Source organism: Lutra lutra, chromosome 9 (assembly GCF_902655055.1).
Source record: "Lutra lutra chromosome 9, mLutLut1.2, whole genome shotgun sequence".
NCBI classification, from domain to species: Eukaryota; Metazoa; Chordata; class Mammalia; order Carnivora; family Mustelidae; genus Lutra; species Lutra lutra.
In genome coordinates, this window is record NC_062286.1 from 39,088,185 (window position 1) to 39,112,681 (window position 24,497).

At 44.5% G+C, this 24,497-nt stretch overlaps 1 protein-coding gene across 1 annotated transcript in view; it reads right to left on the reverse strand.

The window, feature by feature from the left end:
• The window catches only part of RPIA (ribose 5-phosphate isomerase A), a 39,550-nt gene extending 24,277 nt beyond the window's left edge, over positions 1 to 15,273 (reverse strand). The window contains 3 exon segments of the mRNA XM_047745888.1: positions 5,875 to 5,930; positions 7,750 to 7,806; positions 14,928 to 15,273. Of these exon segments, the coding sequence (XP_047601844.1) occupies positions 5,875 to 5,930; positions 7,750 to 7,806; positions 14,928 to 15,216 (402 nt within the window). The 5' untranslated portion in view covers positions 15,217 to 15,273.
• Between the last annotated feature and the right edge of the window lie 9,224 nt (positions 15,274 to 24,497).

Below are 24,497 nucleotides of genomic sequence, written 5' to 3' on the forward strand. Positions count from 1 at the left end.
CCAGTAGGTAAGTGCTGTCTATGTTGTATAGCTGGGAGGCCCTGCCCCAACTTCTGCGAGCCCTGGGGCTGTCATCTTCCCAGACAATAAGCAATACCACAAGGACATGGGGTGCCTGGGTGGCTCAGATGGCCAAGCATCTACCTTCAGCTCAGGTCATAATCTCCAAGTCCTGGGATTGAGTCCCATGTCAGACTCCCAGCTCAGCTAACAGGGTGGGGGGTGGGGGGCAATGCGTGCACAGGACAGATGGGGTCTGCTTCTCCCCCTGCCCCTCCCCCCACTCATGCTTGCTCTGTCTCAGTCTCAAATGAATAAATCTTAAAAAAAAAAAAAAAAAAAAAAAAAAAAAAAAACACAAGGGCAGCATCTGCCCTTGCCTTAAACAGTCTGCATTCTCATCCACAATGTGAAGAACCCTGACATTGACCTCAAGATCAATCAGGGTAGGACTCTTTAACCTTTAACCAGACTCCCCACAGGACCCCGGTGAGTGGCCCCGCACACACAGAGAAGCCAGAGTCACAAACGGCACAAGCTTCATTTTTCCTGTTATGGGTTGAACTGTATTCAAAAAACAAACAAAACAGGTTGGAGTCCTAACTCCCAGTACTTCAGAATATGACCTTTTTTGGAGACAGGGTCTTCACAGATGTAATCAAGTTAAAACAAAGTAATTGCTGGGCCCTAATCCAGTATGACCCGTGTCTGGAGAAGGAGCAATCTGGACCAGACAGACAACACAGGAAGGCTGTATGGACATGAAGGGAAAGGAAAAAAAAGGAAAAGGCACCTACAAGTCAAGCAATGCCAAAGACAGCCAGGAAACCACCAGAAGCCAAGAGAAAGGCACACCACAGAGTCCCCTTCATCTTGCACTTGAGCTCAGACTCCTTTATCTCGGGACTGCTGGCCTTCAGAACTGAGAGACAGTAAATTTCTGGTTTTTAAGCCACATTCAGTCTGTGGTACCTTGTTATGGCAGTGCTAGGAAACCAATATGCTAACTTCAACACAACAGTCCAATTGTGGGGGGTATCAAGCCAAACCGGCTCAGTGAGCACAAATGCAGACACAACGGTGCTTAACGAAGATTACCATCTGCTGGATACCAAACACTCTTGAGCTTATAAGGTTAGAGGTGTCCTGAGGGTGCACAGCAAACACCCCTGTCTGCCTCTCCCAGCTCTTGAAAGTACAGGGAGCAGTAAGCTAATGACTAGCTTGTGCTCTTAGAAAGAGACAGGAACCAGTGCCTTGTCATTGCAATCCCACAGCTGGACCCCCAGAAGCCTCTGGTGACTAAGGACAGCGGCATGTGACAGACTAGCAGTCCTGTTATTCATACAATTCACATAAAACCCAAAAGCTTGTCTCTTCTCTTCTATCGCCTAAACTGAGGTGCACTCTACAGGCTGACCATGAAAAAAAACAACTGTTTTTGGCTTTCAGACCAGACCAGATCTGGCTTTTAAATATGTTTTTTTAACTGTCCTTTTTCAAAAACTTTCAACTTTAAAGGAAAATCTACCAAAAAAATCCTTTAAATCCCTATAAGGTTTACTTGTCTAAAAGGTAGAGCCTCAAATATTTTGACTTCTCCAATCATTTCAGGAGCTTGCATCTGGCTAAATTTAACACAAAATAAGTTTGGGTATGTGGGGAAAACACACACAACAAAACAGTAACTCTGAACAAGTGAATTTTAAAAACCCTTTGAACTGTGAATGACTTCTCCACTCAATCTACTGAACTGGCCAGCACTTTCCAGTCTGGGTACATTGCTTTCACTTACCACCATAAAAATGCAGGTGGGCTAGGAGGATGTTATTTTAAAAAACACAGAACTAAAAATAGCAATGTGAATACCTGTCTTTGGCTCAGCTCTTTCCCAAAACCTAAAACCGTACTAAAGGAAATTTTCCAAAACACATAAACAAAAGAGGAGAAAATTATAGCAAACTTTTAAAAGCAGACCTGATGAACAATGGTAACTGGCAAAATGAGAGAGACAAATCCAAAGGCAGTACTGCAGGAAGCTAAGAAGACACCAAAAAAGAAGCACAGAAGAAGCTCCCGAAAGATTCAGGGCCACGTGGCGCTGGGAACTCCAGGAAGCAGACGCGACAGTACAAGTAAAGGAGGGCACACGGTTGAAAGGGTACTGAGGAACCTGCTCTCCATCTTTCTCCACTACTCCTAAAGCAGCACGCTGAATCCTGGAGAAGGTGCAACAGCAGGGCTCAGGACTGGCTACAGGCACAGCTGAACACACAGTACCCAGCAGCGAGCTCTCGCCGCAGAGCAGCCGCTCCAAAACTCGGAGGCTTCCAAGAGCGCATATCGAACAGGCATTCGGACAGCCAACAGACACAAGAAAAGAGGCCCACCATCACTCATCATCAGACAAATGCAATCAAACTACAATGAGATATCACCCTACACCTGTCAGAATGGCTAAATCAAAAACACAAGAAACACAAAGTACTGCTGAGGATGTGGATGAAAAGGAACCTCGTGCACTGTCGGTGGGAATACAAACTGGTGCAGCCACTGTGGAAAACTGTACAGAGGTTCCTCAAAAAATTAAAAATAGAACTAACGTATGATCCAGTAATTCCACTAATGGATATTTATCCAAAGAATATGAAAACATTGGGGCGCCTGGGTGGCTCAGTGGGTTAAAGCCTCTGCCTTCGACTCGGGTCATGGTCTCAGGGTCCTGGGATCGAGCCCCGCATCCGGCTCTCTGCTCAGCAGGGAGCCTGCTTCCGCCTCTCTCTCTGCCTGCCTCTCTGCCTACTTGTAATCTCTGTCAAAAAAATAAATAAAATCTTTAAAAAAAAGAAGAATATGAAAACATTAATTTGAAAAGATATATGCGCCCATACATTTAGTGCAGCATTATTTACAACAGCCAACTTACAGAAGCAGCCCAGGTGTCATCAACAGATAACAAAAAAGAGAAAGAAGATGCACACGCCCGCGCACACACACACGAATATTATTCAGCCATAAAAAAGAATGAAAGCTTCCCATTTGCAGCAACATGGATGGATCTAGAGGGTATGATGCTAAGAAAAACAAGTCAGTCAGAGAAAGACAAATACCATATGATTTCACTCATACGTGAAATTTAGGAAACAAAACAAACAAAGAAAAAAAAGAGACAACCAAAAAAACAGATTCTTACTATAGAGAACCTGGCACTTAACAGAGGAGAGATGGGAGGCAGGATGGGTAAAATAGGTAGGGGATTAACATGCACTTATAGTTATGAGCAATGAATAATACATAGAATTGATCAATCACTATCATGTACACCTGAAAGTAATATAAAACTGTTATGTTAACTAACTGGAATTAAATTTTTAAAAAAAAATTTTAATTATTTAAAAAAAAAAAGAGAGAGAGCAACTACGTATTAATTGTCATGATTCTACGGACTGACTGGGAAATCTCTGGAGTGGGCTGGCAGGTGGAGGTTGACTTGCCTCACATTCCTGGAGCTGCTTGACCTCTCATCCTCCAGGACAGCAGCCTGGGCGTGTTCACATGGTAGAGTAATGGTTTCAGCAGCAAGATGGGCCAACCCCACCACAAAAGCACTTTTCAATTCTCTGTTGGCATTCCATCTGGTCACATCCCATTGGTAAAACAAGTCAAAATCAAGCCCAGAGCCAAAGAGATATTACAAAATGTCATAGACACTTCTGTCCCAACACTCACAAGTATTTCACTGAAAACTCAGATCCAGCATAATGACAGATACCTTCTAGCCCTTTTTTGCCTACTTGGATCCCAGGACACAGGCAGTCATATATACCACTCCCAAAGGGACACTGCCAGACTTCTCTGAGAAATCCAAGCAGCCAGAAGACAGACAAATAATCTGACATCAGAAGTTCCCCAACAAGAGGGCTTGTCAGACAAGCCTGGAGCAAAGACCATCTTCATCCTATGAGCTAGTCTCCAATCAGCTTCTCAGCCTACCAGTTTTCAAAATGAGCAGAGAGCAAAGGAAGGGCCAGAATAAGAGATGACTGAAGCAATCTAACAATACTTGACTGTGTTGGTTGGTTTATCAAAACTATGAATTATATGCAAAAAAGAGCAAAATTTACTGTACATAAATTATAATTCCAACAAACTGTAAAGAAAAAAAACTTTGAGGAAACATATTTAAGGAGAAAAAAAAAAATCTTAAAACAAAAACAAGTTTATCATTAACAACTTCCCGGAGACAAGGGAAGAAATCAAAAAGTTGAATCCATTAAACAAAAGAAGTCTCAGAAAACAAAAAGACCTTATTTGAAATTAAACATGAGAGTAAATAAGCTCAACAGAAGGTTAGAAAAGACAAAGCTAAGAAGATAATAGGACAAAACAGGCCACAAGCACCAAGTATGCAACAAGCATCCTAAAAAGAAAGGCCAGAGAAACAAGGGCAAGAAAATTAAAGGAGTAATGGAAAAAATTCCCCAAATCAGAGTGTGAGTTTCCAGGATGAAATGTCCCAGAAAGTGCCCAGAAGAATGGACGAAACAAATGCACATTAGACACAGCATGATGAAATTTCAGAACACTGGATATGAAGAAAAGATAACATAAACATATAAAGGTTCAGAGAGGGAAAAAAACAGGTTTTAGGGGCGCCTGGATGGCTCAGTCAGTTAAGTGTCCCTCCCACTCAATCTCAGCTCAAGTCTTGACCTCAGGGTTGCTGAGTTGAAGCCCCATATTAGGGCTTTAAAAAACAAATAAATAAAATTTAAAAATAGGTTTCATACAAAAGATCAAGAATCAGAATGGCATCAAGCTCCTCAACAGCCAAGTGAAAATTAGAAGACAACAGAGACAATAGAGAAATGCCTTCAGAATTCCACAGAAATGATTTTACATATAATTCTCTAAGTCAAAGAGCCAACGTAAAGAAAGGCTAAAATAAAGACATTTTCAGATATCCAAAGTGTCCACAAATTTGTATCCCAGGCACTTGGATGGCTACCTAAGGGATGTGTTTCACCAAAACTGAAGGAAACAAAACAAAAGGGGGTGGGGGTGAGGAAAAACAGGACCAAGAAACAGGACGATCCAAAAGAGAAGAGAAGGAAGGTTCTTGACTGCAAAAGGAGACCCCAAACAACAGTCAAGTGCACCTGCCACAGCATTCTAAACCCCAACAACCCAGACAGACTTGGCCAAGATGAAAAAGGTGGTGCGGAATAGCCAGAAAGAAGCGTCAAAAGGAAGTGAGATTTCCCATCTGGGTAGAGTCTGGGGTTCGATTAGTAAGGAGTACACAGGCAACCAAGCAAATGAAAAACAACAAAGGCAACATTTACTAAACTTTCAGGAAACAGAAGAAACAGGCAGGTAAGGAAGCGTAATCACAGCACACTATAGCTGGGCCAGAGTTTGGCTGATCGCAATTCAGTAGGCACTGAGTGATGCCCCCGTCAGAGAAGGCTGTGTGTGAACTGGGAGAGTAAGAGGTAAAAACTAAGCAAACACCCATCTCTCCATTCATCCATTCAGTGGAGAATTATATATACCGAGTTGAAAAGAATATTTAAGTAGCAAGAAAAGTATGTATTTCCAGATACTAGAGCAATGTCTAACCAGCTAAGAGTTAAAATTCCCCATACACTACACTGTGCCTAACACAGAACACACTGAATAGTCACTGAGGGAATAAATGAATGCATCTAAAGCACACTTCTGAGGGCAATCCTCCGTAAATAAACTGCTCTGCTGCTCCTGGCTCTCTCACCTAGAACAACGCTGGTGCACAACCCAAAGCCACGCCTCGTCCTCAGGGACCCAGGAGATTCCGCAGCGAGTGCAAAGATGCAGAATGGAAAGCAGACATACCTGGAAGGACGTGGGGATGCAGACAAGGTTCAGATTCTCTTGTTTCACTCTTTCAGCTGTGGGAGACAAAAGCCGTGTTGGTGGTTTTTCCACTCTCCTCACTTTATTTCTTGTCCGCATGCACATTTGCTCAAATCCAACAGGAAAGGAAAGGCTATCCCCTGCTGACAGCTGCCTTCCATTCTGTGTCCCCAACCTCTGTGAAAACACTTATGAACGGGGGGCACATGGGTGGCTCAGTGGGTTAAGCCTCTGCCTTCGGCTCAGGTCATGATCTCAGGGTCCTGGGATCAAGTCCCTCATCCAGCTCTCTCTCAGCAGGGAGCCTGCTTCCCTTCCTCTCTCTCGCCTGCCTCTCTGCCTGCTTGTGATCTCTGTCAAATAAATAAATAAAATCTTAAAAAAAAAAACAAAAGCTCATGAACATACATCGCAGACAGGGATACTAGAAAGCTCAAGGAGTAAACACTAACTACAAAAAGAGCAATGTCACATGTTTGCTACTATTAGATGCCTGGCAGTGTTCAAAGACCTCTGTACATGCCAACTGTTTTAATTGTAACAATTAGAATTAAAAGGTGAGTTGCAATTATTATTCCCATTTTACAGATGAGGAAACTGAGGAACGGAAAGGTTAAAATCACCATGTAGTTGTATCGCTAACAGGGGGCAGAGTGAGCTATGATCCCATGCTGTCTAGCTCCAGTCTTAAAACTACTTCCTTAGGGGAGACCTGGGTGGCTCAGTGGCTTAAAGCCTCTGCCTTCGGCTCGGGTCTTGGTCCCAGGGTCCTGGGATCGAGCCCCGCATCTAGCTCCCTGCTCAGCGAGGAGCCTGCTTCCTCCTCCTCTCTCTCTCTGCCTGCCTCTCTGCCTACTTGTAATCTGTCAAACAAATAAATAAAAATCTTAAAAAAAAAAAAAAAACTCCTTATACTGCCTTTCACAGAAAAAAATAGAACTTTACTTTTGCATCTAGTAAAAAATATCATTTGTAGGCCCCAGAGGGTAGTTAAAGAAGGTTTACTTACTCATTTTGGATTTGTACCTTTCTGGAGGGAAAAAAAGTCTTAAGGAAACAACTATCTTATTAAAACTTCAAGTCATTTTACAATCATTGGGTCTGCACATGGGAGGTTGGTTCAAAAGGCACTATTCTGAACCCCACAGTAATCCCTGTACCCTAAAATCCTCCACACACCCAATGCTAAGGGAGAAAGTATGTAATACTAAAGCCTGGGTTAAGCCAATGAGAAGGATTCCAGAAACCCTCAGGCCAGCACCACAACCACTCTTTTAAAGATACAGTGTTCCTGGACTTTGTCTCCTGAGCACTGCCCCTTGGCACCTAGAAGCAATAAGCAGTCAGGCAAGCCTCTCCTCTGAGCTTTGTTTTAACAAACAAAAGTAGGGCAGTAAAACCTGTTGAACAGCCACAGGGGCTGATAATTCCTATGCCTTTCCTAAGACACCCTAATCAGAACAAAGTCCACACCTGCAGGAACCAGCCACCAACTTCAGGGGCCTCAAATCCACTCCAGGGTCATGGACAGGGTAAGCCTGCTCTGAGCTCAGCATATCTGTCTGAGATTGCCTGAGGAAACCAGGGCCCCTGGAGCCACATACAGGACCACTGATGAGAACTAAAATTCTGCTGAGACCTCATCTTCAATCAGCTCCTACCCTCAAGACGAGCAGAGTAAACAAAGCCAGGCATCCCCCGGAGTTGTTTGAAGAGGCCCAAAAATACCTCTCAAAGAAGAGCAGAGTTGGGCAGGTAACAAACCTGTGCCCCCACCCTCTCCCCCTCCTCTCCATCCCCCACAACCACCACCCCACACAGAGCATCCAGGAGCCAGCCCAAGAACATACATACCTATTCGCTGCACAGCATGAACAATCGTAGAGCCACTTCCAATTCCTAGCACTTGGTATTCTGGAAAAAAAAAAAAAAAAAAAAGAAAAGTGGGGGACAAAACTCATTAATATCATATTTTACTCCCTCTTTAGCCCGTTTCTCTCCATCAATTCACCAACATGAATGCAAGGCAGGTACTGTGCCCATTTCATAGACACGTCAGCCCTGAACAGAACCCCGTCAGAGCTATACATTATCCTAGTGCCCATAGCCATTTATCAGCAGCACCCTCCTCCCTTCATGTCTGACCCTAACATCACCGCTTCCTCCTGTTACAAAGATAAACTGAGGCACATTAATAATTTTAAGAGTTTATTTGAGCAAGTCAGGCAGCAGCTAATCTTGCAGACAGAAAGGAGCTCTAAAGAGCTATAAGAAAGGAAAGACTTTTAGAGCCAGAGGAAGTGTGAACAAGGAAGTCCTAGCAGGCAAAAAGGCAGACTGGTTATTGTCAGGTTCCTTTTCTTAAGGGATGGCAGGAGTCTCTGAGGCAGATTACCTAAATACTGCCGATCAAACCATTCCTGACTGACTAATGTAACATTCCATTTCTGGGAGAGTTGAAACAGTAATTAAGTCTCCTTTTTGGTGACATGAGCTTAATGCAAGTTACTCAATTTGGGGCCTGTTGTCTTGTTTATAACAAAAGAAAATCTCACTATGGGCTTTCCCTTGCCAAATGAGTCGTTAACAGGTTGCTGGAACTCTTAAGAAATTCTTAAGAACTTCCTAATGTTGCTTATTCAAAGTGAGGTTCTGTAGGGGGCAAATGATACTGTTAAATGAGGAGTTTTAAAAAAAAAAAAAAAGTAAAATCACAATACTGTTACAACCTGTCCACAGGAAAAAACCAAGAACCATAAATTCATATGCAGTCAAGAAATGTTCAGATCTTAAGGGCAATAATCAGTTAAATCTCATAAAACAATTAATGTGCATTTCTACGGACAGACGTTATTTGCATTGCTAAGAGTGTTCTACAAGGTGCGCCTGGGTGGCTCAGTCGTTAAGGCTGCCTTCACCTCAGGTCAGGATCTCAGGGTCCTGCTCAGCAGGGAGTCCACTTCTCCTTCTCCTTCTTCCCCTTTCCCTTCCCTCCCCTCCCCACTCCCTTACCCCAGCTTGGGCACAGACACGTGAGCGCTCTCTCTCTAATAAATAAAATCTTTAAAGTGGGGATAATTGGTCTTGAGGTCACAAGGGGCTGTCGTGAGATCTGACTGAAATTATCATTTATAAATCTTCTCAGTAGGTGCTGAATAAAATGGTAGCTGCTGCTTTGGTTTCTAGCTCTTTTGCCTTAGACTGGCAGGAAGTTGCTTAGGAACTGAGTGAGCTCCACATTAGTTCCTAATGCAGCACCCTCACCCTGTTCTGCTGTTTGTGGTCTAACTGACCTTGGCTGGGTCCTTAGTGGGCCCTTAGGGACTTTTCCCCCTTTCTTAAAATGGCAGGCTCAGTAGTGTGAGGCCTGGTTCCTGTCTTTTATACTCACAAGTACTCTATCTCTTACACCGTGTCCCTACTGCAGATAAAGACTCTCTCTCAGAATTCTAACTAAGCCTCACCCTCTTCCCATATTGTGAGGCAGGCTTGTGCAAAACAGGGACTTCCTGTCATCAAATGGTCAGTTGTTGATGTGGTTTGGTATTTCAAAACCTCTGCCAACCCCCTTGAGACAGGGAAACTGAAGAGACCCCATGAAAAGAAAATTGCTTTTTTGCCCCTTTTCCTGCATCTATTCTTACTAGGACCTGCACCCCCACCCTAAACACACTCTACAAACGATTAAGTATGACCTTCTTGTAAAGGTTAAGGAGTTAATGATATCTTTACAATCTTGCAGCACAACAGATAACATCTAAGGAGTGACTAGGTGGGGTCATTCCCAAACTGTTTTCCAAGACCACTAACTCCAGACTCCTTGATGCCAATGCCCCTGGCTCTAGGGCCTAAGTGTCTTACCCACGACCCCTAAGCATTCGACCTCGTTTTGACCAGTTCCTGGCACATACACCAGGCCACCGTCCTCAATTTAAAAACCTAGCCCACAAGCAAAGACAAGACTCTCCTTTCCTTCCTGAGTCTCCAGACACTCCATCTGCTATACTCTATCACTCACGCTATTCAAAACACTCTGCTCTCACTTCCTACCAGCTCGAGTTTGATTTCGATCCTGTGTAAAGCCAACGGCCCTCATGCCTGGTCCTGTGGGACCCCCTCTGGTTCCTTCGACCTGGCCGGCCTACATCACCCTAAAGAAAAGGTAACTTTCAAGGCTACTTCAGGCTCTCCCCCTTCTGCTGACTTCAGGGAGGCTGTAGATGGTGGGCTTGATGTCTCCCCAGAGGTTTCCCTTGGTGATGCCACGAGCCTGAAGGTGCCTGTGGCCAGTCCCCTGCATTCTAGATATTAAGCTTAGATAAAAAGTCACTGAAGCTAGAAAACTCTGCTTTCACTCTTAGGCTGTACCCAGGTTCTGTGTTTTTCGTGGGGTTTTTCCTTTCTGACTGTCCCTGGGGTTGGCAAGGAATCTTTTAGTACTCACCTACAGATCATTTTTGTAAAGCCAACTTAAACTATACATTGTAGGCAAGCCTAATCTTTTGCCTGATATGAAGCAGGAAGTGTTTAAAAAAACAAAACAAAAAGCCCCAGATGGAGTTACTTATGTCCAGTCTTAGGTCACCAAACCAAGACTTGACTTAATTACAGTTTCGGCTCCCCCCAAAAATGGAATCTTAAGCCAGTCAATCAGGAATTGTCTGATCAACACTAGCCAGGTGAAGTGCCTGAGAGACCCCTGTCATCCCCATAAGGGAAGTGACCTTATAATAGCCAACCTGCTCTTATGCCTAGTACAACTTCTTAGTTCCTGTCCCCTCTGGCTATAAAAGTCTTTCATATAAAAATATGGCTCTTTGAAGCTCCTTTCCGTGTGCTAGGCTGGATGCTGCCTGATTGATGTATCATTGCCAACAGATCTTTAAAATTTACTCAGTTGAATTTTGTTTTTTAATGTTTTCTGGGAGGAAGAAAAATCCTGGGGGCAACTCAGGACAAACTGAGAACTATAGCCAACACACCTCACTACACATAGGACAGAGGCACAGGAATACCTAATACCACCCCCTAGGCCCCTATCTGGTATCATCCTTCTCAAAGTAAGATGATATCTTACTCAAACTATAAAGAATGACTAACAAGCAGAGGGAGCTACAAAAAAGAAATCAAATGCTAATACTCCAGCAACTAACACACTTCTAGCTGGGCCTCCCCCACCTCCAGAGAGCTTTCACCCATCAGCCTGTGTGTGAAAGCTCTGGAAATCACTTTGACTAGCTCATAGTTCCCAAGTCACCAAACAGTCCAGGGGCCCTAGAGCAGCCTGTGTTCTAGGTCAGAATACCACCTTGCAGTCAATCGATGCACTCAAGCAGCCAATGCATCCAACAGTCATTTAGCTACATAGGCAAACCTTAACAGCAAGGTCTTCCAGACAAGTGAATGGTATGTCAAAACGTTCAAAATAGCTGAATATCTGAATATGTAAAAATCTTCATGTAATGAGAAAAGTACTTCATTTACTAATGGCTAGGTAGGCTCAACCTGACTCACACACCTAACCTGAAGCCCACAGCTCTAGCTATATGATAAGCTAACTGCCAGAATCCTCATTACCACACACCCATGTCACTCTCATGCTTCCAGCAGGCAAGAGGCACACAGATGAACTTTGGTGAGTCAGACAAGCTCTATGCAAGGCTCTTCCCTTGACTTCTGGAGGAGGCCAGGAAATTGCAGGGACCTGCCAGGCCCACAGCTCTTCAACCACATAGTCCTCCTACCTTGGGATCAAATGACTGGCTCAGGAATCAGGTGTCCTAGCCAAAGCAAATCAGAGCTAGCCAAAGGCTGCCTGTGAGGTGCCCCAGTAAGCAGACCCTGCCAAGCAAGCTCTGCTGGGGAAGCACGCCCCTTCTGGTGGGCAACACTAAATCACATGTCACACATGGAACGTCAGAACTTCACTCACTCTGTTGAGTAGGTTAACTTGGAAATACTTTTGCTGACCAACTGGAGTCACTACGTACCAACTTCTTCAAGCTAAGCCAGTCAAAAAACAAAAGTAGGCTCCAAAGAGAACAAAGGGAGCTACAGACCTTCAGGAGAACACAGCCCTGCATGGTAACCCATCCTGGGTGGCTCTACTCCCAGAAACAGATCTGAGTTCAGAGTGGCTCCCCAAGGGACTCCGCTGCAAACTCACGAAGTTTTCCATCCATCCAGATGTGGAAGTGATCATTACAATGGAACACTAACAGGCTAAACAACTGGAAACCCTACAGTACAGGGAGCCTAAGCAAAGGGCTACCAATAACTTTACAACCTCCATATTTGTGTCCACACAAAATACAACTCAAACATTTGCCAGGCAAGCCCCACTGTGACCAAGACTGAGTGAAGATAAGGTTAACTATCCACTAGGACTTTACTCTTTAGGGGAATAGGAGAGATAAACATATACATGATGAGAACAAAAGACACCATAAAGCACCTAAGAGGTATGAAGTGCTACAAAATCAAAGAGATCTCCCCCAACTTAGGAGGCTAAGGAAAAACTGAAAGGAGAAAAGAGTCTTTGAACCAAACCCTAAAAGACACATGATTTTAACCGGCAGGGTCAGAGGACAAGAAAGAACATTTAGAGTAGAGTATAGTGATCTTAAATGCAAACTATACGTCAGTATATATCTTCCAATGTTCTGGTACATGAAGGACAGAATAATGTGGGCCTAAGGAGGAGAACCACAGCCTCTCATCTATGTATCCTCTCCATCTGGCCCAGTACCTGGCTTTCAACAGATACTTCAGATATTCCATGTGGACATTAACATGAGGGCACCTGAGGGCCACTGTGGCAAGAACAGATGAGAGTTTCAAAAGATGAAAATGCATCACTTGGCAGAAGGGACAGGATAAGGGCAACTGTAGCCCTCTGCCCACGCAGAGAGCCTCAACTAGGAAAGGTGACAGGTCAAAAGGAAGGGTTAGGTCTAACAACATTCCAAAGGTGGAACCAAGAAAACCTTGCTCATGACCATCTCAATAAACTTACACAAGTGAGTAAACAATTTCAAGACACAAAGTGCTAGATGAAAACATGGCTTAGATGGGGCAAAGGATACCACTCTGGAGAGGGAAGCTAGCTAGCAAAGCCTTAACAATTAGGTACATGACTTTGTTCAATAAATGTATAGATTTGAAATAATTATCCCATTTGCAGAGTTGTCCAGGACCTGATTTTTCCCTCTCCCTGCGGCCACATTTCTCACCACCACACTAACTCCCTAACACATATTAGGCCCCCAAATATCTGGTAAATGAATGAAATGAATAAACCAATGTTTAAGAGTAGCAAACACAAAATTCAGGTAATGTTAGCATCTTAGGAAGAAGTCTGGTAGGGAAAGCAAGTGCAACTGCGAGTGGGGTAAGGTGCCCCCAAAAGGACGATGAAAATCTCCCCATGACTGCCTGGTAATTTCACAGAATGATGTAGCTGGAATCCAGTGTTTTGTAACTCTTGCCTGAGGTGGAGGCTTTAAGAATTTTTTTTTTTTTTTAATTTGACAGACAAGGAGCAAAATCAAAGGGAGTGGCAGGCAGAGGGAGAAGCAGACTCCCTGCCCAGCAGGGAGCCTGATGCCGGGCTCCATCCCATGTGACCTGAGCCTAAGGCAGATGCTTAACCGACTGAGCCACCCAGGCGCCCCGGGCTTGAAGACTTTTAGGTAAGCAAATACTTAAGACAAAGGTCAGAAAGACTTATGCCACCAAACATTAATAGGTTAACAGGAATACTAAGATATGGGGCTTCTCTAACTGTACAGATTTAATTCACTCAGCTACTAATTATTCACTTCATACAGGCATTTTAAAATTCCAGCTTACTGTCCCAATTTTGTAGCTCAGGCACTGAATCCTAGAAGTAGAATCAGACTATACATTCTGCACTGTCTCTGCGAATTCCCACAGAAAACTCCACTGCTAACCAGACCTGAAACCAAACTACACTGGAACAGAGCAGCTATGGAACTGGTGAAAGGGCACTGGAACAGGAGTCACTCAGTTTGGGTTCTGGAGGATCCTCCGCCATTCCTGCTACAGAACATGCTGATCCACAGGTTACCACACTGGTCCCTCCAGCTTAGTCAAAAGCTATTTGAGGATCAAACACCATGGCAGCAAAGTACTCTATACATCCAAGCATTAACAAATGTAAAGAACTATCATGAGAGAAAAAAGGGAATCTGAAACCACTTTCGAAGAAATAGGAGAGACAAAAGGCCAACAAAGTCAAGGAAACTCCACCAAAGATCAGAAATACTCCACTTGACTGGGAGGAAGTACCGTAATTAACTCTATAATTAACCTGACTGATGTTAATTAATTCGACTGACGACATCAAATCCACTCAGGTTAAGAGACTCCACTGAACCACCAGCACCACACCCGCCACTTAACTGGGGCCACGACCTCACCCGTAACAGCTAAACCTTATCTCTGCGCCCCAACCTTAAAGAGCTTCCTCCAGAATCCAAGTATCCACCCAGCCCTGTCAAAGGCAAGAGTTATTAAAACCCTCTCTGGCTGACTCTCTTTCACTAGCGAGTATACTCAGGACCCGACGGGCGCCCAGCTGAGAACCTCCTTGGAGTGACATTTCAAAGCGATTTTCAGACCAGCTCTCCACCCGCGTCCCAGCATAGTAAAGAGAAGTGAAGATCTCCTGGCAGCCCCAGAACTCACCATTTTCCACTTGTTAATAAGCCGCACACCAAGTCCCTTCCAGCGCCACTCAAAACACCTCAGACACCACCACACTCTACTTTTACTCTACTGTTACCCGGCCAAACAAGGAGTGTTTAGAAAACTCAACTTTTAGGAAACTCGCCCCCAATCGATCCCACATCTAAAAGACCTTTAAGAAGCAAGGAAGGGGGGGATCTAAACCCGGGTACAGTGTACACGCTCTTCCCGCTCACGCAGCCCCCGCCCCGGCTCCGGCAGTACCCGGAACACGCAACAGGAGCCCATCACGCTGACGACCGGAGCCCCACGCCCGGAGCTGCTCACCCTCACGTGGTTCTCCACGGCCGCGCGGCCCGCTAGTTTCTTGGCTTCCTCGGCCTTAGACATCGTGGAGGGGGCCGGGCAGGCGCTGCTGGCCTCCCCGCCGTAGGTACCTGTGCTGCCCACGCCGGCGCGGGTCCCGGATTGCGTGCGGCCGGGAGGCTGCACGTGGGAACCCAAGACTCCCCAGCTGTTCCCGCCTCCGCCAGAGGCCGCGCCCCCGGCCCGCCCGGGCAGCGGGGCCAAGACCCGCCCGTAGAGGGTGCTGAAGGGCCCGGGGCGCTGCATCCCGACGCCAAGCTCCAGCCTCCGCCACGGTCCCGCCCCCGGCTTGTCCGGAAGTCTGGTGGCTGACGCAAACTGTCCGCGCCGGCGGCTGCGAAGGTCTTTGCTGGGAAGTGTAGTTCTATGGCTTTGGCAGCCTGAACCCGCGCACCAGCCGGGACTACCAGTCCCACAATACTGAGCGACTGTTTCGCAAATAGCCCGCGACGGCCTTGGGCGCGCCTTCCCGTGAGGACTGAGCCAAGAACCGAACCTGATAGTGACGCCCGGCAGGGGTGTTTACGGTGCCCTTGGGTGGGTTCCATGGTTACTTCTGTCTGCCCTCGAAAGCGGGAAGGGGATGGTAGAGCTGAACCTGTCGTTTTTCCCAGAAGTAAGAGGACCGTGGACGAGTCCTTAGGCCAGTCGCTCCTCTGGAGACGTCGCCCCCTTTTGAGAATGACTTCCATAGACACTCCCCAGCGAAATGCACATGCGGTTTGGCGGGCTTGTTATTGGACAGAAAACGGGTTCTGAACTCAAGTTCAGCTGCTCCCCGCTGGAAAAGCAACATTCGGGAGACAAGTCATGGTGGGAAAAGAAAGTTTACTTTATTAAGGATGCTGGCAACCTGGGAGGATGGTAGACTAATGTCTCAAAGACCATCTTCCACGATCAGGCGAAGCCACAGTTTTAAAGGGGAAGGCATGGAAAAAGCAAAGGGGGCTGCGTGCAGAGAAGCCGGTGCCCAGGCTGCTAGTTGTATGTGGCCATGACCAGAAACAGACTTGCTGGCGTCAGTGGCAGCTGTTTAGAATGTAGTCAGGCCTTGTCTTCTGGGCCTTCATTCCTCAAGGCCAGTGGTCTGCAAAGGAAAGCAGGCTGGTTCTGCTATAGATCTAACGACTTAGATTAGCAAGCAAATAGTGCATAAGCATGAAGCAAATTAAACCTAGCCAGTTGGAGTGCTGTTATACGCTGAAATCTTATCATTAGAGCTGAAAGCCCAGGACTAAAGTTTTAAACTCCCAGACTTAGACGTTGTTCTGCACCAGACAGTTTTGGATGGCTTACCATCCCACGATGGAGCCTGGCCCCACATAAAAGTATGTCTGCGGAGACCTGGCAATCCTTGCTGACTAATGAAGGAATTCAGAATAGGTGTCTCCAAAATGTGCCACTTTGTCAGGTGGACTGTTTTGACCTGAAAGCAATCCAGACCCTGAGGACTCAAAAGAAACTGCTCCCCCCTTAACTGCCTAGAAGTATCTAAATTGGGGGTCTTTCCTAGAATAAGAGTTACTCAATGATAAATTTTATCTGACACATCTGTATAGCAGAGCAAACATCTAAGTATCCATCATCTGCTCCCTTATTGCCTATAAATTGCCTATCCCATTCCTTAGCTCAGAATGGGATATATATATATATATATATATATATATATATGCCAAGAATTTGTCTCTGTGAAGCCTTGAGCAGAGCAAGTCTGATCTACCAAGTACCCAGCCCCAAAGAAGGGATGGACTTGTGTCTCACTTCAAGAAAGAGGCAAGAAAGGAAGAAAACAATCTGTTTTGCCACTTTAGTATACAAATGAGTTCTCCAGAAAGGGCAGAGAGGCCCTTTCTAAGGCTGGACTGCACCTTTTAGCCAGGGACCCTCACAGCTGACTTCCTCACCTCATCTAGGTCCCTGCCTGCTCAGTCATCTTCCCTGCTCACTTAATAAAGCACCCCGGCCCCAATCCTCAGCCCCCCAGTCCCCATCTCAGGCCCATCACATCATCCTATTCTGCTCAAACATCATCCTGTCAAGTAATCTGGCTTTTTGTTTGTTTGTTTATTGCCTATATTTCCCCCTTCTAGAATAGAAGCAGAAAACTTAACTTTCTTCACTAATGGATGCCCACATTTACAGAATGAATGAATACGGGGAACCAGCCCTTGGCTCCTCCTTCCCCTCATCCTCCAACTGCCCACAGTCAACTCTATGCCACCTCAGGCATGGTACAGAAAAATTCCCCTCATTATTAGCTTATAAGCAGTTTAGAGAGTTTAGTAAATAATTTTGCTAAGAAACAGTGATAAAACAACAGACCAAACGAATTCCATTAAGAGTTTTTCCTGTAACTCTGAGGCTGTTGGCTAAGTATGAAGCACATCGCAGGCATCAAATCCTGACCTCTTTTACACTAACTGTTTCCTTGCTGAGTTCCTTGATTCAAGGTTCAACCAGCGCTTAGAGAGGAAAGACTTCTGGCAGAGGCTGCTGGGTCTGGTGTCACCACATGGGCAGCGTGGAAGCATGAGAGGAAAAGACCTGAGGTCAGGTTTGCTGACCTTTTGCTCTCCTCCACCACTAGAGAAGCAGGATATATCTTGAATACCATTTAAGTGACCTGACATAAAGTTCTACTAATGGAAAAAGAAGCTGAAGGAAATAAGCATTGCTTTTATTATTACAGAGACGATAAAAGCAAAACAAGTTGCTAACTTTCTCAGCATGTTTTTCTTAAATTGGTTTAAGTTGTTAAGTCCAGGCTCTCCCAGGCTTCATTTTTTTTTTCTAAATTGTAATCTAAGTATTGGTTTTATGGCTCAGATGTTTTGATTATAATATTTTAATAGACTTCACTTTTTAAAACAGTCTCACATTCATAGCAAAATTGAGCAGAAGTTACAAAGATTTCATGTATACGCTCTGCCCCCACATATGCTTAGCTTTCCCCATTCTCAAACATCCCCCACCAGAGTGATACATTTGTTACAGTTGATGAACCTACACTGACATATCACCCAGAGTCCACCGCTTGCATTATGAACCGCTGTTGTTGTTGGACAGTCTATGGATTCCAACAAATGCATAGTTTAACATGTATCCATAGTAACACATGTGATGAAGTACCACACAGAGTAGTTTCACTGCCCTGAAAATCCTGTGCTCTGCTTGTTCATCTCTCGCTCCTCCTTAATCCCTGGAAAACACTGATCTTTTTACTGTCTCCATAGTTTTGCCTTTTTCAGAATATCAGATGGTTGCAATTGTATACATGCAGCCTTTTCAGATTGGCTTCTTTCATTTACTAGTATGCACTTAAATTTCCTCCATGTCTTTTCATGGTTTGACGGCTCACTTCTTTTTAACACTGAATAATATTCCAGTATCTAGATGTACCACAGTTTATCCATTCACCTACCGAAGAACATCTTATTTGCTTCCAGGTTTTGGCAGTTATGAATAAAACTGTCATAAGCAGTGTGCAGGGTTCTTCTGTGGACACATTTTCAGCTCCTTTTTGTATACCAAGGAGTATAATTGCTGGATCATATGATAAGAGGAGGTTTAATTTTGTAAGAAACTGCCAAACTGTCTTCCAAAGTAGCTGTACCGTTTTGCATTCCTGTCACCAATGAGTGATAATTTCTTGTTGCTCCACATCCTCACCAGCATTTGGTGTTATCAGTGTCCGGATTTAGACCATTCTAATCAGTATATAGTGGTAACTAATGGTTGTTTTTTTGTTTTGTTTTGTTTTGTTTTTTAAGATTTTATTTATTTTGTCAGAGAGAGAGGAGAGCGAGCGAGCACAGGCAGACAGAATGGCAGGCAGAGGCAGAGGGAGAAGCAGGCTCCCCGCCAAGCAAGGAGCCCGATGTGGGACTCGATCCCAGGACACTGGGATCATGACCTGAGCCGAAGGCAGCCGCTTAACCAACTGAGCCACCCAGGCGTCCCTTTTTGTTTTGTTTTTTAAAGATTTTTTTTTTTAATTTATTCATCTGACAGACAGAGATCACAAGTAGGCAGAGAGGCAGGCAGAGAGAGAGGAGGAAGCAGGCTCCCCGCCGAGCAGAGAGCCCGATGCGGGGCTCGATCCCAGGACCCCGGGATCATGACCTGAGCCGAAGGCAGCGGCCTTAACCCACTGAGCCACTCAGGCGTCCCCTTGTTTTGTTTTTTAAAAGATGGTATTTATTTATTTGACAGAGACCACAGTTAGGCAGAGAGGCAGGCAGAGAGAGAGGGAGAAAGCAGGATTCCTGCTGAGCAGAGAGCCCAATGTAGGGCTCGATCCCAGCATCCCAGGACCCTGGGATCATGACCTGAGCTGAATGCAGAGGCATTTACCCACTGAGCCACCCAGGTGCCCCTCTCATGGTTGTTTTAATTTGCATTTCCCCATCGACATATGACGTGGAATATCTTTTCATATGCTTATTTGCCATGTGTAGCTCTTCTTTGGTGAGGTGTCTCTTGGGGTATTTGGCCCATTTTTTAATTGGATTGTTTGTGTTCTTATTGTTGAGTTCTAAGAGTTCTTTGTATGTTTAATCAATGATCCTGTATGTGACATGTCTTTCACAATATGTTTTCCCAGTCTGTGGCTTGTCTCCTAATTCTCTTGGCAGCATCTTTCATAGAGCAGAACATTTTAATTTTCATGAAATCCAGCTTATCACTTCTTTCTTTCATGGATCGTGCTCTTGGTGTTGCATTTAAAGAATCACTGCCAAAGCCACAGCCCTCCAGATTTTCTCCTATATTATCTCCTAGTTTTATGGTTTTGCATTTTACATTTAGGTCTATGGTCCATTTTGATTTAATTTTTGTGAAGGGTATAAGTTCTTTGTCTAGGTTAATTTTCGCATGTTCCAGAACCATTTGTAACAACTTCCCTTAGAGCTCAGTTCCCAAGAAATCTTTGTGTACTTCTCCTGGTTAACAGGAGAACTTCCTGCTATTAGACAATAAGAGCTATCATCAGATTACTCAGAAGCTCAGACCTTTCACTTTTCAGTAGTGGAACACAGCTAGTAGATTTAAATAAGGGTTTCCTACTTTATGTATGTTTCCTATTGTCATTAGTATGTTTGAGGTTACCTTGTATTGTTCCCTTATATATTCACCCGGGATCAAAAATATAGGCAGTGCTGCACCTTACCTATCTTATGAATGCCTTTAATTTTTACCGCAAGAAGCTTTTGAAATAAATATACTTATTCCCAAAGCCACACTATCCAGTAAGGAGAGGAGTCACCGCCTGTTCTTGGAAATTATGCTCAACTACCTAGACTGGATCATGAATTATGCACCAAACAAAATAGCCACCGGCAATGTAAGGGGTCCCAAATGTGGTAGCACCCTAAGAAATTTAACACAAATGTCTTCCCGTTATCAGTTTCCCCCTCTCCTTAAAGAAATCTCCCCTTCTTTGTTCCCACAGAGAACATGTCTTCTCTCTCCCTTTTTCTTCTCACTCTACTCACCCTAAGCAGAAGATGTCCCTTCAGTTGTGGACAAGCCATTTATGGAGCATTACCAAATGCTGGGGGCTGCTCTAGGCACCAGGAATACAGCAATGGGCCGCACAGACAAGCACCTTTGTTCTGAAGCTCCCATGGGAATCCAGGTTCCTGCCTCCATTGCTGAGACCAGAGCATCTTCCAATGGAAGTGCTTGCATTCCCTTAATTCCTCAAAGGCAGATGATGCCATTAAGAGAATTCTTTAAAAAAAAAAAAAAGAAAGAAAGAAAGAAAAAGTAAAGTAGGGGTGCCTGGGTGGCTCAGTGGGTTAAGCCTCTGCCTTTGGCTCAGGTCATGATCTCAGGGTCCTGGGATGGAGCCCCGCATCAGGCTCTCTGCTCAGCGGGGGGCCTGCTTCCCCCTTCTCTCTCTTCCTGCCTCTCTACCTACTTGTGATCTCTCTCTGTCAAATAAATAAATAACACCTTTAAAAAAAAGGTAATGTATGACTCTTATAAAGGTTAAAATGAATGCATTGTTCTACTGTCATGAAAGAGGAAACTGGTGATGTGTTACAACCAGTTTAAAGGAAAAGTAAACCCCCCAAATTACAAATTTACACGGAGTTGGGATGTTGAACTGAACATGCCAATGGGGGCAAAATGAACTTATTCCACAGTGGGACAGGGACATCAGTTGAACTCCTGCTGGGCAAAGCAGACTTTGCATGTCTATAGAGAAGAATGACTATAGACAAGGATGACTTTGAATTGCTGTTGGTTTATCTATAGTTTACAGACCTGGATCAGATAACCTGGAGGATTGTCCTCTACAGTCTAGACAATGCAGTTTTCCACCGAAGCACAGAATTTTCCCTGCAATGCCAACTTCAAAGCTCCCACAGATGCTATCTCTCTCAAGCTCCAAGGAATTGGCACAGGATTTCTCGGACTCAGCACTATGGACATTTTGAAGCACACAATTCTTTGTTGTAAGGAACAGCAGCATCCCTGGCCTTTGTTCACTAGATGCCAATAGCATTCCCACACCCCGCAGTTGTGACCAACAGTGTCTCCAGACTCTCCTACCCTCTAAGCAAAAGCCCTCAGCTTTACTTTAATTAGACTGATTTAGGGAATATGCCCACTCAGAACCAACAGGGGCAGATGTGGGAAGTGGGGAGGGTTTGTTTAGTTTGAGTCCCAAATTCTTTAGAAGCTAGAGTCACCTTGGCCCAAGGACTAGGGGAAAGAGGGGTGGAATAAAAATTAGGGTACTGTTCCTGGGTAGGAGAAAAAAAAATGGACACTAGGAAGTTGAAAAGGGACATGGCCACTTGTGCATGGGAGTACCAAGACTATCTCAATTTTTTGCTTTGTATCTATTGTGTTCACCCTTACTGTGTTTGTGACTCAAATTAGACTGTTCCAAATTCTTTCTGGAAACACACAGAGTTATAAATACATTAATCAATAGAGTATTAAGATGAGTTGTCATCTACCCGATACAACCACCCTCTGCTAATGTCAGGAACACAGTCTATGAATGAGCAATGTGGTAAAGGAAAAAAAGACCTGGAATTAAAATATTTTTGCCGGCAATTTCCACTCTAGATATTTTACACACAACAAGGGAAAGTTGATTTACAATGCTATTCTACTGAATTACTGTCATAACCAACACCAGATCATTGGAAATGTCTCTATTTCCCTGCAGATGATATATTTAGGCAACCAACAAACAAGAACCATTGTAACGAATGAATAAGCAAATTCCATGTCAGGGTTTTAGGAACAGTCCCCCTTTCACTATATCCAACTAATCATTTTCTACCTATATGTCCTACCTCCCTTGTAACCATTAGACCCTGACCCTGTCTTTATGTCCAACAGTCGTGCCCCCGTTCAGGCACTTGTCAAGTCTAGATTACCACAGCAACCTCATAACTTCTCTCCCTTTCCCCGTTTTCAACTCTCTTCCACAAACATCAGAGCAATTTTTTAAAAAAACCAAATCTGATTGCACTATCTCTGCCTAAATCTCACAATGGCCCCTCATTGTGTTCAGAATAAGTCCCAAATCTCCTAACAAGATATGCGGGGGCTTTCCGTGAGTGGACCCCTGCCTTTTCCTTCAGGGTTCTTCTCCCTCTCTAAAACCTTCAGGGATCAAGCATCAGTCATAGCCAGCCGGCAAGGCTTCCCCAGCGCACCATGTTCTGCCTTCACACCTCTCTAAGAGCCTGTGCTTCTGCCTACAGTGTCCTCTCCACAACCCTGCCATCCCCCCCAGCCTTCACTGTCATCTGACTCCCTCCTACCTCATCCTCTAAGACCCAGCTCAGGCCTCGCTCACTCGCTCACTCACTGAACAAACAGCACATTTTCGCAGATACACACTGTATGCCTATGCCTACTTTTGCCCACTAGAGGGCAAGCTCTCTGATTCAGAGCCTGGAGCCTACCTTTCTTGTGTTCAAATCCTCAGGGCTTTACCCAGGCACCAGAGAAACACTCAGTATGTGGTTTTTGGATGGGCGAATGGATGAATGGGTGGATGATGAATGGACAAAATCAGCATGTTAAAATTTCAGTACAACCAAGAAACTGTATAATTGCTTATAGTTTATCAAAATATGATTTAACATATATAATGTATACGATTAACATATAAAATCATACCCAACTATATGATGTAATGGAAAGGAAAAAAGAATTGAGTTAGAAGAACTAATATTTTGTCCTGTCTTTGTACTCACTGGCAAAGACTGCCTGCATATCCTGGCTTATGATTCCTTCCTACATCACTCCAACATCTTGGTCTACCCGTCACATCTCCTACTGCTCACTCTGATCTCCTGCTTCCCTTTTGTTAGAAGCCTTGTGGATACACCTGGCCTACATGGATAATCCAGTATAATCACCCCCTCTCAAGAACCTTAACTTAATCACATCTACAAAATCCCTCTTGCCATAGAAGGTAACATCACAGGTTCCAGTTATTAGGATTTGGACTGCCTTCAGGAGCCATTATTCATCCTACCACAAATAACACTAGGCAAACAAACAAACAGCAACAACAAAAAGGACAAAAACAAAAACTATCCACCTAACCCTCATACTTTGTTGTGTTTTTTTTTTTTAATTTAATTTTTATTTATTTGAGAAAGAGAGAGAGAGAGCACAAGCACCAGTGGTGTGGAGGGGCAGAGGGAGAGGGAGAAGCAGACTCTCCATTGAGCAGGGAGCCTGATGTGGGACTCAGTCCTAAGAGCCTGACATCATGACCTGAGCCAAAGGCAGATACTTAACCAACTGAGCCACCCAGATGCCACTAACCCTCATACTTTGTATGAAAAATTAATTCACAATAGTTCATAGATTTAAATGTAAAATATACAACTAAAATTTTTCAGAAGATCACTACAAGGAAAATTCCTTCCTCCTCTCTGCTCTACTGCTGGTCTCAATACTTTTGACACCAGATGTATGGGTGTTTCCCCACTCTGACCAGTTCTCTGACTTATGCAGACATCAACTGGGTGTCCTATAATACAGCTCAGTTCCAACACAATCTACCTGGAGTAAGCACAGATCCCAAAAGTGAAGGGCACAGTCCCACAAGACAGCCCTCACTTCAAGGCCAATCACAAGGCCCAGTCTGTCACCTGGGCTTCTTATTCACTGGCTATAAATTAGAGGTTCCCACAACCCCCCTCTTTAGGCTCAGTAATATGCTAGAACAACTCACAGAACTCACAGCAACAGTTTACTAAGTAGATTATCGGTTTTTTTTTAAAGGATACAATTTCAGAAGAGCCAGAAGGAAGAGATGTATAGGGCAAGGTATGTGGGAAAAGGCTCAGAGCTTCCATGCCCTCTCCAAGGGCACCCCTCTCCCAGCACCTGCACCTGTTCACCAACCTGGAAGTTCTCCAAACCCCTTATTTTAGAGATTTTTATGGAGCCTTCATCACGTAGGCATGATTCATTGAATCATTGGCCACTGGTAATCAAACTCAAGTCTCCAGCCCCTCACCCCTCCCCTAAGGTGAGAG